Here is a 23,895-nt window from a genome sequence, read left to right on the forward strand (position 1 = left end):
GTAATCCGTTCAGCCTCTAATGATTAAGTAAACATGGGTCAATAAGGTGCACCTTGTTGCGCTTGAATACTGGTTTACCTGGTTGCCTGATGCAAATTACTATAATGTATTATTCAGGATGAATTCTTCAGTGAGCTAAGGAAGTGACGAATCCAGAGAATTCGTCTCTTCTCCCCAAGGGGGGACCACCCCCTTTGGGACTAGGGGGTGAGCCCACTATTTGATACACTCCATGGGGGCCAAGGCAATTGGGACCCCGCCCCCTTTCTGGCGACAAGGAATGCCCAAGTCGGAGTTCCACCCCACCTCTCGTCCATGCAATGCCCTGATGTTTCTAGGCTATATGAGAATTGAAGATGCTAACAATGTACAGGGCCCCATTTATTTATTTATTTTATTTATTTATTTGGTTCACATAGAACTTTACACAAATCGTTCTTAAATAACAATATTACACTTTTAGCTAAAACAAAAAAAATCACTTCTAAAATTAAATAGACATAATCAAACTAAGCATAAGAAGGATTAGGTACCTTTAGCAAAATACCAAGTAGTAACATATATTTTTTTTCCACAGATTTGAAGTACTCCCTCCCAATTTCAGACTTACTTTGATCCATACGCTGTAAAGCGCAAGGTGTAGGGCTATTGGAGTTTAAACAGAAAGATCAAAAATCGCCTTTTTATCGATTCAAAGGAGTGAACAAAATTGCCACAATTAATCATATGGGTAGCTCCCATCCTAGGACATTGTCATGCCCTGCTTTGGCGTTTCTAGAATGTGCCTCAATTTGCATATCCGACTAACTGGAGATATTGTCGGAACACCCAATCATGAGGCAACAATACTGATGACTGGCAACTATCTAACACAGAAGAGCAATAGGAAATTACGCAACTTTGCACACAAACAGATAAAGGACCCTTTAAGGTGGATGGTTTGGTTACTGACCTGTACTAAATACTTCCTCCTTGAGAAACCACTGACAAATTAATGTATCTTCTTTAGTCCAGGTAGGAAGTTGAAACCAGCAGGAACAGAATCTGCCACGGAACATGGGACGTCAGTCCGCACAGAGAGGCAGTCCCTCTGACAACAGATGGACAGCCACAAAGCGGATGTGGTGAGCAGAGACTTAGGGCTCCTCAAACGCTGCTGCTTCAAAGTCTGGGACCCCAACCAGGCGGGGACCGCTGAGGCAGAAAACTAGCAGAGAAGCGCCCAGATGTACCAGTGTCCCGTTGCATAGATGCCCAAAGTCCTGAACCGGAAGAACGACGGAAGGGCTGACAACGCATACTGAAGAGGAAACTACGGTGGGGATCCACAAGAGCCATAGACTCACGACTCCAGTTCAGAGTCCCGGCACTCGAAAGAACCATGGGGGACTGTTGGAGGGCAAAGAAACTGATACCAATCAGGATTGAACAAGCCCATAGCCCGCTAATGATGTCTGAGAGTCCGAAGACCCTGTGAGGGAATGAAAGAAAGATTGAAAATATGGCTGAACAAGCACCTAGCCCACAAGGGTCTGAGAAACGGAAGACTCCAGGAATGGGGGAGGAGCAAGGCAAAACAACTCATGGCCCACGCTGAGAGATTAGACCCACATGAGAGGTGAAATAAAGCAGGAAGGGTGGAGCATGCCCACAGCCTACCTGATACTGCAACTTTGGACAGCACAAGAACGACACAGAACAAACTTTGTTTCTTTTGTTAAGAACATCGATCTACCCAATCTAGGAAAATGCATGCCAGAAGGAGGGATACATGGGAGACTTTTCGTAATATCTCATAAAGTATGGGAGAGACTTTGAGAACTTTGTGGGTGGGGTCAGAAAACCAGTCACCAATAATTGTTCAGGGAGGAGTAACTCTTTGGCAAGGTGAGACTTCCTTCCTTACTTCCTTCTCCTCAGTCTGACTTACCACAAACAGCGCACTAATCCCTTCATGGGGAAGAGGAGATGGGGTATGTATTTGTTGTTCGTGATTGTGCATGCAATCTGGCAACGCACAGAACTGTTACCCAACATAGTACCAAATATTTTATTGACCATACAAAAAGACCATAATGCACTGACAAACGCTGTTGTCCGATCTGTATCTTGTTTTATTAATTTTCTGTTTCTCTTTTCTTGTATTCCTTCTGAAGGTTATCCACATTTTTAAATCTTTACTAAATATAATTGAATTGCGGGAAAATAAATCACAATCTTAAAATGTTTCAGAATTGTGCAGTTACACAGTAGAAGGCTTGCAGTGATAGTGCTCTGTGCTTGGTGGTTCTTTATCTGCCACTGGGAATATTTTATTTATTGTATTTGTTGATGGTGCCCAGACGCAGAGGTATCATGGCGCTAGTGAAGGTTATAATACAACAGTGCATTGTGACAGAGGTTACGTAGTGGTCACAGAAAAGGGTTAGTTACAGACAGATCTGGTTTGGTCTGACTTTGAAACTTGGACAATCCGATTGTGATTTTGAATGATCCCTCATGTGGCCCCGTGAAGTCTTAAGTCTGAAATGAAATGTCAATTTTCCTTATTTTTCTCATAGACAAAAAAAAGGAAGAAAAGAAAGATACCTTCTTGGAAAAGCTTGCAACCCAGGTTATAAAAAATGTCCAAGTCAAAATATCAAACATTCATATTCGATATGAAGATGATGTAAGTGGTTTCAATGTTTCTCCGTAAAAATGATCTGTTTTGGATTTTGGGATTTTATTTCCATATCTATAGTTATTTGGATGATTTTCTGTAGGGTATACAATGTTGGATGTGCATCAAAGTACTGTCTGTATTTTTTGGGGTGGGACCTGCATCATATGCATACTGCCATTCATTATGCATGGAAATTAGATACAAAGATGTTTCACGATCTCCTAGGAAGAATAACTGTAATTATAAATCAATTCATCTACTATCACTCTTTCAACCGCTGGCTTTCCCCAGGGCTCTAACCTATCCCCCTGGTTCTTCAATGTTTACATGGCTGCCCCGGCACGTATGATTGCCACTTTAATCTCTAACTTCCAGTGTTATGCGGATGACATGCACCTGTCCTTCAGGCTACCCTCAGCCACCTCCTCTACCTCACTCATATCTGACTGTCCGCAATTCAGTCATGGTGTGCTGCAAGCGACCTCTGCCTCAATGCCAGTAAGACTGGATTGCTCGTATTGGGACTCCTGCTCCCGCTTTCCCACTCTCACTCTGGCCGGCCTCCCTTGGCCCTGTGCCTGCACCCACCTGCGTGGCAAAAAAGCTTGGGGTCCTCTTCTCTGCTCACATCTCGGACATATCTAAAAAGTCCAACTACCAGCTGCACCTCCTCTAAGGTACTCTTCCTTTTCTCACCTTCCCCCAGCAGCTCACTGTCTCCAGAGCCATGGTTCTCTCAACGCTCTCAAGAAAGCCTCTTTCAACCTCCCTGCCTCTACTCTGCGCCCTCTGCAACTCATCCAGAACAGAACCGCAAGACTTATCCTTGGCCTCAAGCCCAGGGACTGCATCTCTCTGGCAGTAAAATCCCTCCACTGGCTCCCCGTGGCTGCAAGGATCAAGTTCAAGACCCTCTGCATTGTCCACAAAGCTTTCTTGGGCCTGGGACCTGCCTATCTACAAAGATGCCTACTTAAATACTGTCCTTCCCGAGCCCTCCGCTCATCTACCTCCAACCTTCTGAGAGTTAGCCGGTTCTCAAAGCAGAGATTTGGATGGAGATCTTTATCCTCTGCACGGGCCTCCCCTTGGAATAGCCTCCCTGCCGCCCTTCGCCTTGAGCCAGATCTCCTTAAGTTCCGGAAACTACTTAAGACATTCCTTTTCTCCTCTTCCTTCTCTCTCCCTCGACTCTGCTACCCTCAATCTACTCTATCCCTCTCTTCCCTCCTTTTCCACACAGCCCGCTGACTACCTCAGTCTCACATGTCCCAGGCACCCTTGCCAGTCCTCTCGCACTTGCCTCATTGTTACTGCACTTGGTCCATTGACCCATGAGGGTGGCATCTCTCAGCACTTACCCCAGCTCTGACTGACTGGGCTCACTTGGTCGTCCTCCCAACCCTCCCTACACTTGCCCACCCCCTGTCTCCCATCTTCTGCACCTGTCTGCGCACTTGCACGATCTGAATGTACCGTGACTTGAAGATAGTGTACCTGTTTTTCCCCTACCAATACATTTAATGTCAGTTTCTGTTCTCACTCTGATAGTGGCAGATAAGAGACAAACGAGCTCAATATCAAACCTGAAGAGGTTTTAGATAACCAGCCACAACACAAGGATGTGGAAATGGCAGAGGTGCATGATGCAAACGCCATCTAACCTAATGTTACAATTAACCTTCACTGAGCAGAATTCAGAAAGCTTGCCAGTTGTTAACCAGCAAAGTATCACTTTTGTATAGCAAATGGCAGGAATCGGTCTTGAAAGAAAGATAACTTTCTGAGGCTAATCTATAGAGAAAAGGACCTATGTCAGCCAGCTTGCAAAATATCCTCATTCTTTCAAGATACATTTCTAGGTATTGACCTTGTTTTTTCTTAATTTTTAAAGCAACCGTATTGCGCAGTTACTTTTAAAAGAGACATGTGTACAGTACAAAGCCTTGTGCCAAATTGCTTATTCCCTCTTTTCTAAGTAAATTAGTCTTAAAATGGCACTTAAAAATGTTGTGCACACCTGAGTTTTCAAAACTGAGATACATGCAGATTATGTTCCCGAGATCAACCCATTATGCCCAAGTGGCAATAACTAGTTTTTAACCAAGATTTTGTGTTTTAATTTAGGGCTTTTTAGCCACTAGGTAAATTCCATGCATCCCTGTATTGGCATTGCACTAGCCCTCCTTCATTTCCTCACTCCTTCAGTCGGTCATTATTTTATTCTACTCAACGCATTTCATATCATTATATTCTTGCTCTAAAAAATAGAAAGGATTTTGAATTTAATTTGACACATGTTTTAATCGAACGAGTTTTGGCTCTGTTTTCACAGAGAAAGCGTTTTTCTCTCTAGGTTCTTCAAATAAGAGTCATTAGCTCTTATATGTATATTGATACAGGTCTGTGGTACTATTATCTCCGTTCCTTTGGTTCAGTATGCTGTCTCACTCGCACTGGTGACATGGCCAGAAGGCTCAGTATTCAGTTCTTACTTTTCCTTGTAAGCATTCCTGCACCTAAAAACAAAGTATGCACTGCTTCTTGTCTGAAGCTTTCATAGTGGGGTTTTCCTGCATTTTTAGACTCTTGGTCTAGATTAACTATAACATCCAACATGCCATTCTTTAACTTGCCACATCTTTGTCTTTTGCATTTGCGAGCACCCTACTGCTATGCTTTTGAAGTGTAAGCAACCACAACTCCAACATACATTTCATCTAATTATTTTTGCTTTCAACAGTCACTTCTCATTGGTGCTTCTTTGCATACTTTATCACCTCTTCAGTAGAAGTATTATGGGAACGGCTTCTGTCCTCCTTCCCAGCTATGCTTGAGCTTTTCAACCCTAAGGTCATTTGTGATTCCTTGCTTTGCTTCTATGTGGTCTGCCACCTTGTCTGAAGCTTCTCGCATATGAGCAATCATGCCAGTCTGCTTTCCTCAGCAACTTGTCTGCAGTCTCGCAGCACCTTGATAGTCCTTCTGGCATTTTCCTGCACAACTTTGTTGCATGTCTTCCTTCCTCGGTGATCCTCCACAAAAACCATACCACTGCTCTGGCCGTCTTTTATTTCTTGAGGCTGTTGCTCTGCAGGCCCAGTCAGCAGGCGAAAGACGGAAAAAGTAGGACAAAGGAATTGAAAGATCCAAATTTAGTTTTTTAAAATAAATTTCTTTATTTGCTTTTCACAACCATGAAGATATTTGTAACACATTTGATAAACAAGCCCCCCCCCCAATTCTTCCCCAATGGTTTTCGACCCTTCTTCCAGATGCAGAATATTACTCGTCATTTCCTAGTCCGGATATACCAGTTTACATCCTGCCTCCCCAATCCACCACCTCTCTCCTAGAAGTCCCTCCCTCAATCCTCCAAGCCTTTCATTGAGCTAGCATGGCTTAATTTTGGTCTTTTATTTACCGATTTCTACAGTACATTAAGCAGTCTATAGGTAATTTGGTTCCTGGTGGGATCTCTGGCTGCCATGCTTCATAGACTGCAGGATCCACCCCTGTCTACTTTCTCAAACTTGACCACTTCTCCATTTTTCTCCCAGAAAGGTACCATTCCATTTCAATATCCATCTTCCTCTCGTTTATCCACATTGTCAGTTTCTCCCTTGGGACATTTTTCTTAGCTCTCCGAACCACTCGTGTTTAGTTCAGGGCAAGGCTCTCTTCCGACACTGCACCGCACAGGTCCTTGCCACCAGGAACAAATGGCATATCATATGGTGAACCATATTTATAGTATTCTCCTTGGAGGGTATTCCCAACAACAAAAATTAACTGGTCTGCAGACTAGGCAAGCCTTTCCCTCAAACAAGTGAGCACCGCTGAGCAGTACTCCTATATTAATTGTATGTCCACCAAACATGAAATAAGGTCCCTAGCCCCACACCAACACTTTTTAGAAACTCTGTAGCCCTGCCAGTTCAAGAGAGGGAGAGGTTGCCACCTACTAAGAAATTTAATGACATCTAGTTTAAATATTTCTGACTTGGGCATCCTATGTCCCTTATTGCACCTGAGGGACCAAAGGCCATCAGTTAACGGGTATCATAGGTCCTTTTCGCACCCATCCCTTAAAGCAATCTCTCATTGATATGATATGATAGGTTATTTATAATGTGCTTAATACCCAGAGGTTTCTAAGCACAGACACAGGGATCGAACCTGTGTTGCTCTGTGTCGCCTTGCTTCCAAGGTGAGCACATTGCCCCTGAGCTATCCTCTCAAGCCACTTTCTACTTTCTTCCACTATGCATCTATATATTGCTGAGAGCAAATGTCTATTTCCAGAGAATGAGTCTAAGATCAGATAAGTCTATCGGCGATCTTGAGATGTTACCAATCCATTTCTTCTCTGATAGAGCCGCACTTCAGTTGTACATACAGAAAGATTGACAATTTCCCTATGCATATCTCTTTCTCAAAAGAAAATGTCCAGAAAAACCATCCTCCATCCCTTGACCAACGCATTCCAGACCCACCTCAACCCATGTCTAAAACCTCTCTGCCTCTGCTATGTCCCCTATAAAAGGATGGTCCCAGAGCAAACTCAGTGGGGATGGCCACAATGTTGGCTTAATCATAACCATGGCCCTCTTCCAAACAGGATCCAGCGTAGGATACCGCCTTACCCTCTTGGACAGGCAGTCACTTGACAGCCAGATACCTTCACCAACCATGACCAAACAGCAGGATATTCTCTATCTTCATCAATTGGCTATTGTCCACTCGCTTCAAATGGTAATCTGCCCCAAAATGGGAAGCCAAATTAAAGTCCTCGATCTGTGTGCCGTGCCCCACACCTCCCCTCTGCTTTGGGACAACAAGATGATCAAAAGGGATCTTAACTCTTTTCTCATACCACACACATCGTACGAGTCTCATCTTAACTTCAGCCCAGACTCGTACCGGGATCAACACAGGCAACATATTAAAAAGAAAGACATTCATTGGTAGCTATTAATCTTGACCATCTTCACCTGTCCCATCCTCGCCAGTGCAAGAACGCCCCCACCTCTGCATGTCCAACTTTCCCCCACAATGGGGGAAAGTTTAACTCGTACATTTTTTCCAGGTCAATAACCTTGGTGCTTGAGCTTTTCAGCACTTACTTTAAACCAAAATTTCTTCTCTAAATCTACTGTTGCCCCGCTTGTCGGGGTCCCAGTGGGAAGAGGTGCAATTTATCAAAATGTATCTTTTAGCTTGAGTGGGCATTTTATCTGTCAATTTACAACCTTAATCTTATCACATCCACCCCCCTTATTGCTTCAGCTAATGGCTCGATAAAATGGTTGGAGAGGGCAACCTTGCTGCATCCCTCCCCCACAGTGAATTTTCCTGTGAAATAATCCCATCAACTCAGACCACCCCAGAGGGCCTCAGACTAAACCTCCCTCAATCCATTGCATCTGGTTTTGATCGAAGACACAATTATTTCCTAGAAGACTCCCATCATAAACCTCAACCCCATCCTGTCAAAAGCCTTTTTGAATCAAGTGAGAGGCTATCGGTTTGCCCTTTGCATCTTCAACTAAATGGAACAGATCAGTCTTCCTTATGTTTGCCCCCGTTAGCCTGATATTAACCCCTCTTGGTCTCAGTGTTTCAAACTTTGTAAACAACATTGTCTCTCGGCTCGGAACTTTTAAAATATTTTCGGGTCCACATCAGTCTGTGACGCACATTTCATTTGGTCTCTTCCCTCCTAAGGAATCACCAAGATCATTGATTCTAAAAAGACTTAGGAACCCTATGCCCCCCCACTCTCCCAGCGCCACATTAAACATTTTCACCAAGAAATCTGAATGTCCCTTAGTTTATCCCCAGTATTGCCCTTTTCACTAGAACTTTGTAAGGGGGCTTTCTAATGGATTGCCCTCACATTTTCCTCATCTTTGATATACTCTGATATCCTGCTTGCAGCTTTGGAAAACTTTTCAAAGCAGAGGGTGCTGTAACTTTGCTGACCTCCGGTCTCTCTGCGGCTTCCATTCGATCTTGACTGCGATGTTGGCGTTGGTATAAATAGCATGCACCGCGCACTTTGCCTCAGTTCTGTTTTTCCATATAGCTAGATTCAAAATGGTTCACTGGTCTCTGTGATTTTTCTATTGCATTGAGTTTCTCGACGATGTCTACCTGAAAAATGGGTTTAAGAGATGTTCGGATTGTGGGTCTAAAATGTCATCACGTACCCGCACCGGATAGGTCTCTGGTGCTTGGAAACAAGCCATATGGTTGACTGTGACTCATGTCAGTCGATGGCAGTGAAGGCCTTAAAGGAGAGGAAGAGCAAACTCGCCTAGGGTTGCCCTTCACCTAAATCCTCTTCTGTCACCCCATTGAAGATGAGATCTTCGGGGGACAAGAGTTCGATGTAGGTTTCACTTCACAGGGCCAGGAGGTGCGGTATAACTGCAAAGTGCTCTAGGTGAAGGACTCATCACTCTTCGTTGTCTTGGTGGAAATCCAAAAAGAGACCCCATCAAATATGGCAGCCTTCTTCGGACTCGTTGCCTAATGAGAAGCCGGTATGTTTACCAAGTAGAATGGCTTCAAAAGCCGTGTTGGAGGAATTCCGATTGAAAATGTTGGATGTAGTAACAAAGGCAGCAGCATCTACCCCTTCTGTTGAATCAAAAAAGGCTTCTGACCCCCTCGCGCCTCAGGAGGCTCACAGGGCGTCGTTGAAATCTTCTGTTTGCATGCCTAAGACCATGGACAGAAAGACCTCGAAGGTCCTTTGAGTGGAGTCAAATGTCTCAACGCCTTGAATGACAGCGAAACAATCGAAGCCAATACTTCCTCCTTCTGCTCCGTTGACTTTATCAGCTTCAAAGTCACTATTGTTGAAACTATTGATATCCTCGTCGAGCTCATTGATTGCTAAAAAGCCTCTGATAAAAATAAAATAAATAAATAAAACACTTTAAATCCATGAGCTCCATCTATGAAGATGTGGAGGAGCAGCAGCAAAGCCCTCTGTTTGGGCTGGACTATGGCACCCCTAATGTTCAGGAAAATCTCCTCTTGGAGAAATCAAGAATGAGACCTTGTGGACATCCTTACAGATGCAAGTGGGGTAAACACCTTGAGAGGTTGAGCTTGGTTCGCCAGAGGGGTCTGGGCATGCTGATGTTTGACACAGGTCGGTCAAGTCAAAGGTTGAGTACCTTGGCTGGGGTAGAGCTGCTTTGGAATTTGAGCAGGATGATTGCAGGACTCTTGTCATGGATGTCTGTTAAAAGGATCCCATTTCTTCCTTTTCACACAGCAGTAAAACATAGGTTTCTTGATAACTGGAACAAGCCAGATTCTACTCCAGCTGTCGGACTTCACCAAGAAGTATAGACCTTCATCTATGGATCTGGAGTTTGTTTCCAAACAAGTCCAGAGAGTTTGGTAGTTCAAACAGCTACTTCATCTTCCAAGGGATCTGCATATCCCACGATTCTAATGGACAGGAATTATCTAAAATTTGATACACTGGGGAAGAGTGTTCTCTGTTGGGAGCATGGCATTGAAAGCAGTTAATGCCACGTGCGCCCTTGCTACTTGGTTTCATACTCTTTGGGAAGTTGTGGCATTGGCTACTGGGCACATCCCGAGGGGTAGGAAAGGTGGATTTTCTGAATATCTTGCAGGGTGGCAAAGATGCCATTTGCCAATCCTTGCAGTCTGGATTAGATACTACAGATTGTGTCAGTCACGCGATGGCGGCAGGCACTGTGACAAGGAGGTTTGCATGACTTTGCACCTGATGTTAAAGCTAGGCTTTTGGGTTCTCGGCTTTTCAGCTCTAAGGCAGATGAGAGTTTAGAAAAACTCAATGGCTGCTGCTAAGTCTTTGAGTACTGCAGTTTGTCATCCTCGGCAAAACTGGTCAACTCCTCAGAGTTAGAGGGGTCGGTTCTTTTGAGTTCTACTCATCTGTGGGAAGACCAAAAGGACAGTTCTCTCAGAGGACAGAGGAGACAGCCTTGTGGTTCACGATGACGTTGTGGTGGGATCGTCCTCTGCCTCACCAAAACCACTTTGAGACGTTAATCCACAGGACTGTGGTAGGGGGCAGGTTGTCTCAGCATCTGGAGGAATGGCGAAGTATTGCTTCCGATGCGTAGGCACTGCAAACTTTTGCGCATGGTTACTGGCTTCCTTTTCTAAAAAGGGGGCCAGTCCTTGAAGGATCCAGATCTGCTCCTCTTACAGGAAATTTTAACCCTGTTACTGAAAGGAGTAATCGAGTTGGTAACTGCGGCGGAGAGGAATCAAAGCTGGTACTCGTTTAATCTTCTGATTCCCCCCAATAAGGACGGGGACAGCGACCAATCTTGGACTTGAGATGATTCACCAAGTTCCTCAGGAAGGACAAGTTCAGGATGGTTACTCTTTTGAAGATCCTTCAGCTCCAGGATTGGATGGTGTAATTGGATCTCCAGGATGCTTACTTCATGTGCCTATACATCGGAAGCACAGGAAGTACCTGAGATTCACCATTGGCAGTTCTCAATATCGGTTACGAGTACTGCCCCTTGGGCCGACCTCCGCCAGAGGGTCTTCATCAAGTTGATGGATGTTGGCAGCGAATCGAAGGTGTGGGATTCACATCTATTACTACCTGGACGATTTGCTGATCGGAGCCCGTTCTCCCCAACAGGATCTGGAACATCTTGGCAGCACCTGCCACTCCCTCTACAGACTAGGCTTCTCCCTCATTTTCAAGAAGTCCCACATGCCACCTTCCCAGAAGCTTCAATTTATTGGAGCGGTCATGGACTCTTCTTTGGAGAAAGCTTTGCCGCCCGAGGTAAGTGCTCAGAGCATTCTGCAGATGTAAGCAAATTTCAGAGTGCCCAATGTCCAAAAAACTTCGATTTTTGGAGGTTATTCATTCTTATGGCATCCTGCATTTTCTTTTGCCAGAAGCCCACCTAAGGATGAGGTCTCTCCAATGGACATTCAGATACCAGTAATCTCAGTTCTCTGGCACAGTGACAGACCTGCTTCAGGTCCCGAACACGTTTGCATAAGGTCTTGTGTGGTGGGCCTGTTAGGAGAATGTGTTGAAGGGAAACCCTTTTTGGCAACCATGGCCAGAGATAAAAGTAGTTAATTCTTTATTCGGTGTTGAGCCATAAAGCACATCTCAATCACATAATGTAACAGTTTATCATAACAGATTAAAGCAATACGTGATACAGTTAAGTAACACTCTAAGATGCCTACTAAATGTAGGCATCCGTTAAGTCAAATAAGATTGAAGAGTGGGGTTCGCACTTTATCATCTCATTCAAAATAATTTTAAACAATGATCCATAATAAAATGCTAACGGTAGTGACAGATTCCTCCCTCACGGGTTGAGGAGCACATGTCAACGATCTGACAATCGGCGACCGTTGGTCTGTATCGGAGTCCAAACTACAAGTCAACCTTTTAGAGCTGAGGGAAATCAGACTAGCGCTTATGGCCTTTCTGCCACGTGTAGGGGGGAAGAGAGTCTTGATAATGACGGACACCATGGTGGACAAGGTGGACAACAATGGAGGGGGTGTAGGGTCACTACCACTGTGCAGAGAGGTAATGCAGCTCTGGTTTTGGGCACTGCAAGAAGGAGTCTGTCGGCCATTCACCTACCCGGAGAAGAGAACATGGCAGCGTGCACTCTGAGGAGTGTGAGTCAGGCATTATATCAAGAAGCACAGACTCAAAAGTAACAGTTTGAAAACCTTTTTTTAAAAAAACCTTTTTATTGGTTTATTAACAACAATACAATTTACACACTCTTGTAACAGTACATGACAATGTGCAGCCGATTGTGTCTGTATAACCCCTGTTCCCCCAACTCCCTCCACCCCAAACTATTCCGCACATTGTTTTACCAAATTACTTCTCACTGTCCCACACATGAACAATAGTATTAGACCATTGGTTGTGACTGAGCGACATTTGCTCCCTGGGCTCCGTCTTGCGCCAAAGCCATCAGTTTCTGCACCACGTGCTTCCAGGAATCGAAGTCTATATTTTGTTCTCCTTGGCCGTGATGGACCGCCTACTGCCACACTGAAGTTTCGGCCAGCGTCCATTTTTGGAGGTCACTCGACCACATGCGTACCTCCGGGCCTGTGCGTGATTTTGAATTTTTTTTTTTTATAACTCTGTTTATTGAGTTTAAACAACACAACATAATAATAATAGACATGAATCATAGGCATACAATAGATGAAGGAAACATGGCAGTATCAAAAGCGAGAGGGGCTCCGCGGGGCCAGGGGCCGTAAGAAAGTTGCGAGACAAGGCAGGTAAATAATGTTATCAGAAGTACTGACCTACATACACTGACGGATTTCAGTGAGCATCAAGCCATTTGCCCCATATCTTTTCGAATTTGCGGGGGCAACCCCGTGCGTTATAAATCCGGCGTTCTGAAGCTGCGCATCTGTCCAGTTCATTACTCCAGCGGTTCAGGCACAGTAGGTCTGCAGAGCCCCATTTAGCCGCGATAAGTCTTTTGCCTGCCCCTAACTCAATCGCCAGAAACATTTTTTTGTATTTTGACAGGTCTACTTCTCACCAGATGGCTAAGAGTACCATTTTGGGATCCCTAGGAATTGGCGTCGCCAGGGCCGTGGAGATCGTATTAATACAGTTCTCCCAGAAGACCTGTAACACCTGGCAGTCCCATATCAAATGGTAGAAGGTGGCTGGCTCAGTTTTGCATCTGATGCATGTCCCGTCTTCTAGTCCCCCTCCCATCTGGCCATTGCAGTACATGAGTGATATGAGCGGTGAAAGATTCTCAATTGTATTAGTCTGAGTTTAGTTTCTATCCCCCCTGGGGGATATTAAACGCATCAACCCAGTCTTCTGGTTCCAGTTGACCTACATCCCTTTCCCACTTTGCTTTGAGCCCATCAAGCTGTGTAGCCCCGAAGGAGTTGAGGGCCTGATAGAGGATGGAGGTGACCTTAGAGGAGATGCGTTGCGGGAGGATATTGGTCTCAATGGGAGAGCAGGGGGGTATGTTTGTCGTGTCGGAATTGGGTGCAGATGGCGTGGGCCAGCTGCACATGTCGAAACCGGTCCATGGGTACCAGGTCAAATTGCTCTTGCATGGTCTCGAAGTCCAGGAGGTGACCCCCTTGTATCACATGTGCTAGTGTGTGTATCCCCTTTGCGCACCAGTGACCAAAAGAGCCCATTTTCACTATTTCTGGGAGGAGAGCACTGTGCCATATGGTTTGGGATAGTGTTAGCTTTCCTTTCCAGCCGATCAGTTTGTGTGCATCCCGCCGGGCACGACGGATATGGTGCGTCGTTTTTGGCAACGTCGGGAGCTGGTTGTGGGTGGCGTACAGGATCTGCAGCGGGGTTAACGGGGCCATGGTCTCTAGTTCATTATGGATGTGTGGTAGTGAGGGGTCTGCGTGTATCCAGTCGTTTACCACCCCAATCTGTGTCGCAAGGTAATACGTGCGTATGCAGGGTAAGCCGATGCCTCCCTCCCATACCGATCTCTGGAGCGCGTCAAGGGCGATTCTGGATTGTTTCCCTCCCATAACAGCGTGCAAAGGTTTCTGTCAATAAGTGCGAAGGTTTCTCGGGGGGTGGTAAATGGGTCGTTTTGGAGAACGTACAAAAGTCTGGGAGGGTCATCGTCTTGAATAGTGCAGCCCTACCCATTAGCGATAGGGGAGTGATTGCCAGTGGGAGGTAGCTCTGTTAAACCGCTCTATTATTGGTTGTAGGTTAAGTTGGAGGAACCCTTCAAGTGTCGGGTCGAGCCGTATGCCCAGATATTTAAATTCCCTGATCGAGATATGGTATGGGCAGATCTCAGGGATCGCAGACTCGCCACCCTGGATCGGGAAGTAAATGGTTTTGGCTTCATTCACCTTTAGGCCCGCAAAGTTTTGATACTCCCTAATGATGAGGGAGAGAGTCTGGCATGAAGTGCTTGGGTTACTAAGGTATATGAGGAGATCATCCACGTAGAGCGAGAGGCAGTCTTCTCCCCCCCCACGGCCAGACGAATCCGGTCCAGTTGGTGTTGGCTCTGAGCTCAATTGTGAGTGGTTCGATGGCCAGGAGGAAGAGGAGCGGAGACAGCGGGCACCCCTGCCTCGTACCTCGACCCAAGGGAAATGATTTAGAGGACTTGCCGTTCACCCTTACCGTGGCCTCCGGGGATGCATAGAGAAGTTTGACCCATGATATAAATGTTTGCCCCAGGTTCATCCGAGCCATGATTTCCCACAAAGCATCCCACCCCACAGAGTCAAATGCCTTTTCAAAGTCCACCGCCAGGAGGACTAGTGGGGCCGGTATTTCTTTGGCTCTACTCAACGCCAGTAGGATTCTGCGTAAGTTCATGCCAGTTGATTTATTGGGCATGAATCCACATTGGTCCGAATGGACGAGGGTCTCATTCACCTGCAGTAGTCTGTTTGCAAGTGTTCTGGCGAGGACCTTGGATTCTCCATTGATCAGTGAAATGGGACGATAGGAGGCACATTCCTCTGGAGGTTTCCCAGGTTTATGTATGACTACTATGCATGCCTTCCTAGGTCCGGGGGGAGTGTCCCTAGTTCTTTGCTACGTAGAAACATACGGTGCAAATGGGCGGATAGTGTACCACCGAGGCATTTCCATGTCTCTGTAGGGAAACCGTTGGGACCCAGAGTTTTCCCGGGTTGGAGCTGTGCAAGCGCCTCTTGCACCTCGGCCTCTGTGACTTCAACGTTCAAGAGATCTGATTGGTGCTGTGAGAGTTTCGGGATCTCAATCCGGTCAAGGTAGCATGAGGGTTCGGATGGCGAGCTCTTGGTGGGTGCGGTATAAAGATTCTTATAGTAGGCGGCAAATGCTTCAACAATGTCAGTCATCCGTCAGCAATGTTCCATCCGGAGATTTAATGGCACGCACATGTTCCCTGCTTTGTTCGCGTCTCTCCAACCAGGCCAGGGTCTTATTTGCTTTGTCGCCTCGTTCATAAATTTGGCTCCGGACTAGCTGATGGGCTGTTCGTGCATTGTCTAGAGCTAGGTTGCTAAGGGTATCTTGTGCCGTGATCAGGGCCTCTTTTGCCGCTTGGTTGCTGTGTTATAGGATTTGCCGTTCACACTCCAGGACTCGTGCTTCTGCCTCTCTGATCTTTTGGACTTGTCGTTTTTGGTGGGCGGAAACCACTGAGATAGCTTCTCCTCGGAGGACAGTCTTGTACGCCTCCCAGATCGAGATTGGGCAGTTCACTGAGCCTTCGTTGATTTCGAAATATTCCGTCGTCTTTTTTTCCAGTTCCTCTGCAATTTCAGGGAGTCGCAGGTGGTATGTGTTCAAGCGCCAGTTGCGATCCGGACATCGGCAGGCATTCTTCATGGTTAGAAGGAGCAGAGAGTGGTCCGAAATTCCCCTTGCGAGGAATTCAGCAGCTAGGAGTCTGTGGTTTGTGCTGCGGGGGATGAAGGCGTAATCAATCCTTGACTTGTGCACGCTGGAAAAAAAAGGAAAAGCCAGCCTGGTCGCTATGGAGTGAGCGCCATGTGTCCGTCAACCTCAGGGCTTCGGCGAACATGGCGAGTGGTGCGGAGGCGGGGTGGCTTCCAGATCTCCTATGAGATCTATCGACTGTGGTGTCCATCACTTCGTTGAAGTCCCCACCTATCACCCACAAATCTGTGTATTCTTCCAGGAGTTCCGTAGTTCGGACAGCAGTTCTTTCGTGAGCGTGGGGGGGCATAGATTGCTGCGAGGCTCAATTTCTCGCCCAGATGTCGGCAAGTATCATTAAGTAGCAGCCCCGGGGTTCAGCTTTGACCTTCCTAACCTGTAGGGGGACTCGCTTGTGGACAAGTATCATCGTGCCCCTGGCACCTTTCGTGAATCCGGCATGGTAGGTATGCGAGTAGTTGGATCTTTTGAAAAAGTTGGTGCTCGTACCGATCAAATGTGTTTCATTTAGGAGAGCTATGTCTGGCGAGTACCGGTTGAGGTACTGGAGCACCAATCTTCGCTTTATGCTGGAGCCGAGGCCGTTAACGTTCCAGGACAGTAAGGATACCTTGTTGGAGTTCATTCTATCTGCGTGGGCCTCTTATCAGGGCATCTGGAAGGATCAATGGCGGTTGCGTATTTTTCGGAGGTGTGTAGAGATATTCCTTCGGGTGAGACGTCCGGGGGTCGCCCTGTAGTGGTGTGCCTGATGACTGGATGATTTTAGTGTCAACGGTCTTGCCCATAGACAGTGCTTGATTCTCTTGCCAGCTTTTGTTGGTATCATGCCTTCTCGTCCCGTGGTTCTGATTCCTTACATTCCTAAAACTCCCCCCACCCTGTACTCCCCCCCCCCCCCCCCCCCCCAACTGGGAGCACCTGTCGCCCAAACTTCCTCGGGATAACCTGGACTGTGATAGCGCCCGTGCCGCATTAGGAGCGGCAGCCGCTAAATGAGCGTTCCCATGTTATTGTGTTGCAGATTAGTCCTCATATTGCGTGGGTCTTATCCCTTTTCCGTAGGGCTCCCAGCCGTGTCGCCGTGTGCATTGGTCGGAGATCGAGGGGGCGAGGGCCGCCCAGAACAGGGCTTCTGTGTGGGCGGGCCCGGCGGTTTGAGCCTCACTCTGGAATCCGTGAGGACTTGGGTTTCAAGCCAGTACTATGCATCTTTGGGGTTGTAAAATAGATGAGTAGTGCCCTCATAGTGGACTTTAAGCAATGCCGGGAAGAATAGGGCATATTTGATAGATAGCGACTGGAGTTTCTTCTTGACAGTCAAATGACTGGCAGGCTTTTTGGACTTCTTTAGTGTAATCGGGATAGAAACCGACCCTGTAGCCGTTGTATGTGATCGGGCCAGAAGCCCTTGCCATTGGTAAGATCGCCTCCCGGTCACGGTAGTTCAGCAGGCGTGCAGTTATTGTTCTAGGCGGGGCTCCCGGGGTAGGTTGGCTGGTGGGGACTCTGTGTGCCCTCTCTATGGAAAAAAATGTGGATAGTTTTTTAGGGGCAAAGACATGAGTGAGCCAATCCTCCAGGAAAAGTTCAGCGCTGGGGCCTTCCTCTTTCTCTGGTATTCCGAGGATCCTGAGATTATTGCGTCGCGCCCTCCCCTCACTGTCCTCAGCACGGTATTCCAGTTGGGCCACTTTTTGGGTGATCGCGGTGAGTTGTTGCTCCAGCCGGTGGACAGTGTCTTCTGTGACTGACACTCTCTGTTCCGCCTCTCCAACCCTGGTCGACAGATTGCAGAGGTCCTGGCTTATGAGGGACACCTCAGAGGATAGGCCGCCTATTTTCAGTTCCAATGATGTCCTCGAGTCCCCAATCGCCTTCATGAGGTCTAACAAAGAGACAGGGGGGTCATGGGGCTCTTCGGAGGCCCCTTCCTCTTCTGGAGGCTGAAACCCGCGGTGGGGAGGAGCCCCCACGGTGTAGAGGTCCATCTTACTTTGTAAGTTTGCCGCTTGGACTTTTCTTTACCCATGTCGTGATTAAGCGGCCCTGCGTGGCAGGGATCCAGGTGCTTCCCGTTGTCACACCAGGGGTGAATGTGGGATTAGGAGAGGTCCTGTATGAATCAGGCGACCATGTAGAGGCTGCGCAAGGTGCTCGTCGCAAATCCGTGCAAGGGCTGGGTCTAGGACAGCCAAAACGCCGCCGCTGCGAGTATTAGTCTCGCTTCCAGGGTCGCAGGGCACAAGTGGGGGGCGCAGCCTGTGGGGGAGAACTCTTCTCACTGCTAGTAGTGCCCCCTAAGGGTTGTTCTGGTGTGTTTCCGCCAGATTGCGGTTGCTGCTTAGCAGGGGGGGAGAGAGTCCGGGGGTCCCACGTAGACCAGGGGTGTCCTGATTAGTTGCGAGGAGAGGTACCTTCCGCCCCCTACTCGTAGTTCAGGTCCACTGCGCAGAAGCCTCGTAGGGAGGACCATGTCATTATTCCATACCCTGGTATGGTGCTGGCCAGTGCCTATCTCCGACGCATAAAGTGGCCCACGTGGTTTCCGTGGTCTTTACAGTTGGTTTAAATTGTACAGGAGGCCTTGAGGGGGAGATAGGGCAGTCCCCCACTTCACACACACTCGTACCTTGTGGATGTGTCCGTTTACAGCGTATCATGCATCAGCAGGGGAGCGCAGCACACAGCTCTCCTTGTCGTGCTGCAGCTCCACCCTGGGCGTTGTAGTCTCGCTAATGGAGGGGGCGTGGGGCTTTCCCGGGGGGGGGGAGGCTGACAGTGTGGGCCCAAGTCACGGGCGAATAGGTTTCGGGGCTCTGCTTATTCGTGGCGCTGTCGAGGCCGAGAGGGGCGCCACTTGTGTGTCACCGGCTGCGGTCGCACCGTGTCTCTCTCTCTCTGTAGGTTCTCCGGGGCAGGCTGGTGAGGGAGACCGCGGTCGGGTCTCCGGCGGTATGGGCAAGGTGCCGAAGGGGCTTACAGGCAGCTTGGCGGTGTGATCCGGCGTCTCCTCCCAAACAGGATCCTCTGCGTTCGCCATGCCGTGGAGGGGGAGGGGGTGGGCAGCAGCCACGCCTGTGCCACAATGGCTGCAGCCCGCCAGCCGGAAGATTCGGGCTGAAGCTCACGTCCCCCACTCTGATTCTGCCCAGAGCTGCGGCCAGTGCTTCCCTGGTTTATCCACCGCTTCTCGTGTGCCGCTGGGGTGGGATTATTCAATAAAAAGGGGATTTTTCGCAGGATGAATGTAGCGGTCGCTGGGAGCCATTCTCCTTAGCTCTGCATGTGTCTTGCGCGCATGCGCAGTCCCTGTGCGTGATTTTCAACCCATTGCTATCCTACGTTTTGCCAAGATGTATGCTAGGTCTTTCAACTTACTAACATGTCTCGCCTGCTTCAGGCACGTAAAAATGCTGAGCAGACAGGCTGCGGGAGAACCCGTATCCAATGTTTTACCTGCTTTGGCCAAGGCCTAAGCTATCCCTTCCCAATAATGACGGATTTCCGTACAGACCCTGAACATGTGCATCAGATCTGCGTTATTTGCACCGCATTTCAGACAGGCCTGTTCTGTCGCCTTGCTAAACTTGCTGATCTTCCTCCGTGTTAAATGCGCTCTGAGTGACATGCATCTGAATCAACTGGTGCTTTGCGTTTCTGGATACCTTCTTGTGATACGCTAACACTCGACCCCAGGCTGCATCTGTAAATTGCTCCTGCACGTCTGCTTCCCAGCTGCGCCTGATCTGTCCAAGTTTATCCTCCGCCGTGACATTAACAATTCGTATATCCTGGACACTGCATGTCCATCATCCGAAATATCATAAAATATTTCTATGATCACATCCTCCTATAGTGTCCCATCTGTGCTCGGCCATCTCTGCCGCACTTCAGTGAGGAGCTCTGCGTGTGTGATGTGCTGCCCTACATGTATGCCTAGTTCAGATGTGAGCATACCAAAGTCCATTGGTCTACCCTCTCATAGCAGGTCTCCCACCAACAGTTTGAAAACCTTTTATTATAAAACTTTGTAGGGTTGGTGTAATGCCAAACTGGCCATAACTCTAATGGGATTGTTCCCTCAACTGATGCTTCTAAGGGGCGTTGATGTCCGTAAGTCCAAAACCAAAGTCTGTCCGTGTCAAAACCTATGCTTGCCCTCACTCTTAAAACAAATGTGATGTTTGGTCTTCCTAAAGAAATATTGTGGGTCAAGTAGCCTTAATGCCGGGTTTAGTTCTGCCAGTTTAAAAATAGTTCAATGCTAAAGGGGTGCTCTCGGAATCTTCCAGGTAGGGCTCTTGCAGCAAGTCAATATAAAGAATATAGGTCATGATGTCTCTAGGTCGCTTGGGGGGTTTCCCCTTCCCCAAGCCTTGGCCCTTGTTTCGAACAGTTAACACTAGTTCACCGTGTCGGGATGTACCTATCACAGCACAGTTCTTTCACAGGGCAATATCAGAGACTTTCGAGAACATAGGGGTTTTTCTCATCCCATGTGCGACCACTCTGATTTTCTGTCTCTCCTTACAATCTGTACTTTTCTTCTGGCACCTTTTCCTTCCTGTGCCTCTTTCACTCTGTACTTGTTTTTCTTCCACTTTTCGTTTGTCCGTGCCTCTTGCACACTTTCCACTTTGCCGTGCACACTTCTGTTTCCTTCGTGCTGCCCACACCCTTCTCACCTTTCCTTCGTCAGGTCGCTTGCACCCTCTTTCTTTCCGTTCACAATTTACTGTTTCTGCCTTTTCTGCTTTTGTTCCGATAGTGCACTTTCTCTTACTTTCTCTCGCTTTTCAAGTATCCCTTATGGCAGCCAGCTTCCTCAGGGAACGAGGTCAGGGTTCTCACCATCTGCCCTTAGGATACCCCTGGGAATGGCACCCGTCAGAGAAGAACGAGCACTAAACTGGACACAGCCAGCAGGCTGCTATTCTCCCAATCCAGCTCCTTGGAGGCATGGCTCCCTGGCCACCCTGCAGCCCCTTCTACACACCAGGTCAGCGTCCTGGCGTTTCGTTCTCCTCCGGTCTCCTACAGCTGCAGCCTCCTGTGGCCTGGCTTTCACGGTCCACCCAGCAACCCAGCTCGCTTACTTCTCTTGGCAGAACCACACCTTTTATACCCTAACATGGAGTCCAGTGAAGTCAGGTGTGTATGGTTAATGTCTGGTGCCTGACCTTGCCTGACTCTATTAACGAGACAGCCTAGCGATGGAGTGTAGTAGGCCTCTCCCTTCACAATATTGTTCCTATGGGTAATCTTCATAACTCTTGGTTGCCTTTTCCTCGTCTCAGTACATGTTGGATATGGGTAGGGGGATGGAATGAGATTGAAACTGATGTTTGTAGGTTGAATAATCATGGGACAATTGAAACTGGAGAAAAGGGAGTCCCCTGGCTTTGTTTTTATACAACTTGGGTGATTCCCCTTTTTTAAGGTTAGTCTCTGCCGCTGGTACTCTGTCATGAAAGTACTGATCTTGACAGTACACCCTTTGTTCTGAAATAGGGGAACTTAAATAGGTTTTGAGGTCAAAGTCAGACCTTTGTCTCTTCGGACCCTCTGCATTGCCTGCTTCTATTCTGGTACAATACTCTCGCCTCCCTTTTAGAACAGGGACAGCGGAACTTGCATATCTTATGAAGGCGCCAGGACTTCCTCCTCTTCCTTTCTTGTTCCTTTGGGATACTGTGTCTTACCCGGGGTTCTCTCATGGGCTTAACCCTGGACTCCCCTACCCAGGCAATCCTCCTTTACTCATCCACCCGCAGGTTTGGGATCCGAAAGCGATGGCTCTCCCCAGGCCATCTGAATAGAGGATTCTCAGGGTCTATGTGGAATAATACCCCGAGGTTTCTCACAGCAGGCAGTGGGAGTTGGCTCAGGAAGTCTTTAGAGATTTTTACCATTTGGGGGACCCCTCAAGTGCACCGGTTTGCATCTAGTGTCAACAGGAAGTGCAACCTGTTCTCCACCAGAGAATTTCTTAGAGAGGAGCTCTGGGAGACGTCTTTGTTGCATAATGGGAGTTTCCACTTTTGTGTGCATTTCCACCAGTCCCCGTAATTCCTCATGGTCTCATGAAGTTGAGAAAATTCAGGATGTCAATGATCCTGGTTGCTCCGGATTCGGCCAGGAAGATGTGGAACCCAGAACTTCTGGATAAGTCCATCTGCCCTCCAGCTGGTCTTCCTCAGAGAGAGGATTTGCTCACTCAGGAAGGAGGTTGAATTTTCCACCCATAGATCAGAAACCTGAACCTTCACTCCTGGTTTCTGAGAGGTTGAGATAGAGATTGGGACCATCCAGTAATGAATGTGCTGTTTTCGGCCAGAAGGCCAGCAACAAAGTCTCTGTTCTCCTGCCGTTGGAACACATTTTTCAGCTAGCCCAGAAAATAGACCCATTCACATGTGACACACCATCAGTGTAATCTTTTCATTTGCATCTGACCCATCAGGGGCTTCAAGTTTCTCTTGCAAGGGGCTATCTGGCTGTGCTGTCCGCTCTGAAGTGTTCGCCGGTGCAGGACTCCCATTTCAAACTCCCTATTGTCATCCCATTCCTGAAGGGGTTAACTAATATCTTTCCGCTGGTTCCTTTATTGTTCCGGTTTGGGACCTCAGTTTGGTTTTGTTTCCTGATGGGTGCTCCTTTCGACCCTCTTCATTTGTGTCCACTCAAGATTCTTTCTTTAAAAACGTGTTTCTAATGGCTATTACCTCATCTCTCAGAGTTAGCAAGCTTGAGGCTCTGTTGTCTAAACCACCATTCACTATCTTCCATAAAGTAGTTTTGCGGGTTTGTCCTTTTTTACTGGCAGTGGTTTTGGAGTTTCACCTTGCACAAGGTTGTTTTGCCATCTTTCTATCCTCCTATGAAGAAAGTCTTCACAGATTAGATCCCAAGAGAGCATTGCGCATTTATATTAACAGACTCTCTAAGTTCATACAGAATGACCAACTTTTTGTAGGCTATGCTGGTCACAGGCTGGGACATGCAGTGACAAAACAGTTCTCGTTTTGGTGGATTATCCTGTGCATTTTACAAATGTTACAATCTGGCTGGTAAAGTCCCAGAAGGTCTGAGAGTTCATTCCACAGGAGGGGGTGGCTACTGCCTCAGCACTTCAGAGAGGTGTGCCGGACATTTGTTCTGCTGCCATCCCGTCTTCATTGCATAACTTCACAAAGCATTATTGCCTGGATTCTTTATCGGGTCAGCACGCTAAATCTGGGTGGGCTGTTCTATATAGCATAAATCAGAAATATATTCTCTATTCCCTCCTCCTTCAACATACTGCTTTGGGAGTCTATCAAAGATGGGGAATCTGTTGGAGGACACAATCCATTAGAAGACCAAATTACTTATCCCTGATAATGTTATTTCTACTGGATGTTCGTCTCATGTATTGCTCATCACCCTCCCAACCTGCCCCTCTGTCATCTGGGAGAATTTTCTGTGATTTACACCTTAATGCTCACGACTTTTCAGTATTTGAGATGGCTGTGCTGTTGAGAGTAAAAACATGACCTGATGCAACTGGCGCTGTGCGTGCGATTTATACAAACGCCAACATCAGTCGAGAGTGGATGGAAGCCGTCAAACATGGGGTCGGCGACGCACAGTGCCCTCTGCTGTGAACGTTTTCGAAGCTGCAAGCAGGATATCAGAGTATATATATAAAAAAAAATGATGAGTACGTCGGAGGAACATCCAGTAGAAAGAACATTACCAGGGGCATGTAATTACTTTTAGC

The 23,895-nt window shown here is 47.4% G+C and overlaps 1 protein-coding gene across 4 annotated transcripts in view; it reads left to right on the plus strand.

Moving 5' to 3' along the window:
- Positions 1-23,895, plus strand: part of VPS13C (vacuolar protein sorting 13 homolog C) — a 5,236,720-nt gene that overhangs the window by 480,127 nt on the left and 4,732,698 nt on the right. For all 4 annotated transcript variants that reach the window (XM_069624493.1, XM_069624490.1, XM_069624491.1 and 1 more), the window contains one exon: positions 2,562-2,671. In XM_069624493.1, the coding sequence (XP_069480594.1) occupies positions 2,562-2,671 (110 nt within the window). The remainder of the gene's footprint in view (positions 1-2,561; positions 2,672-23,895) is intronic.

The sequence above is a fragment of the Ambystoma mexicanum genome, chromosome 11 (assembly GCF_040938575.1).
Source record: "Ambystoma mexicanum isolate Mex_15411 chromosome 11, UKY_AmexF1_1, whole genome shotgun sequence".
Lineage (NCBI taxonomy): Eukaryota > Metazoa > Chordata > Amphibia > Caudata > Ambystomatidae > Ambystoma > Ambystoma mexicanum.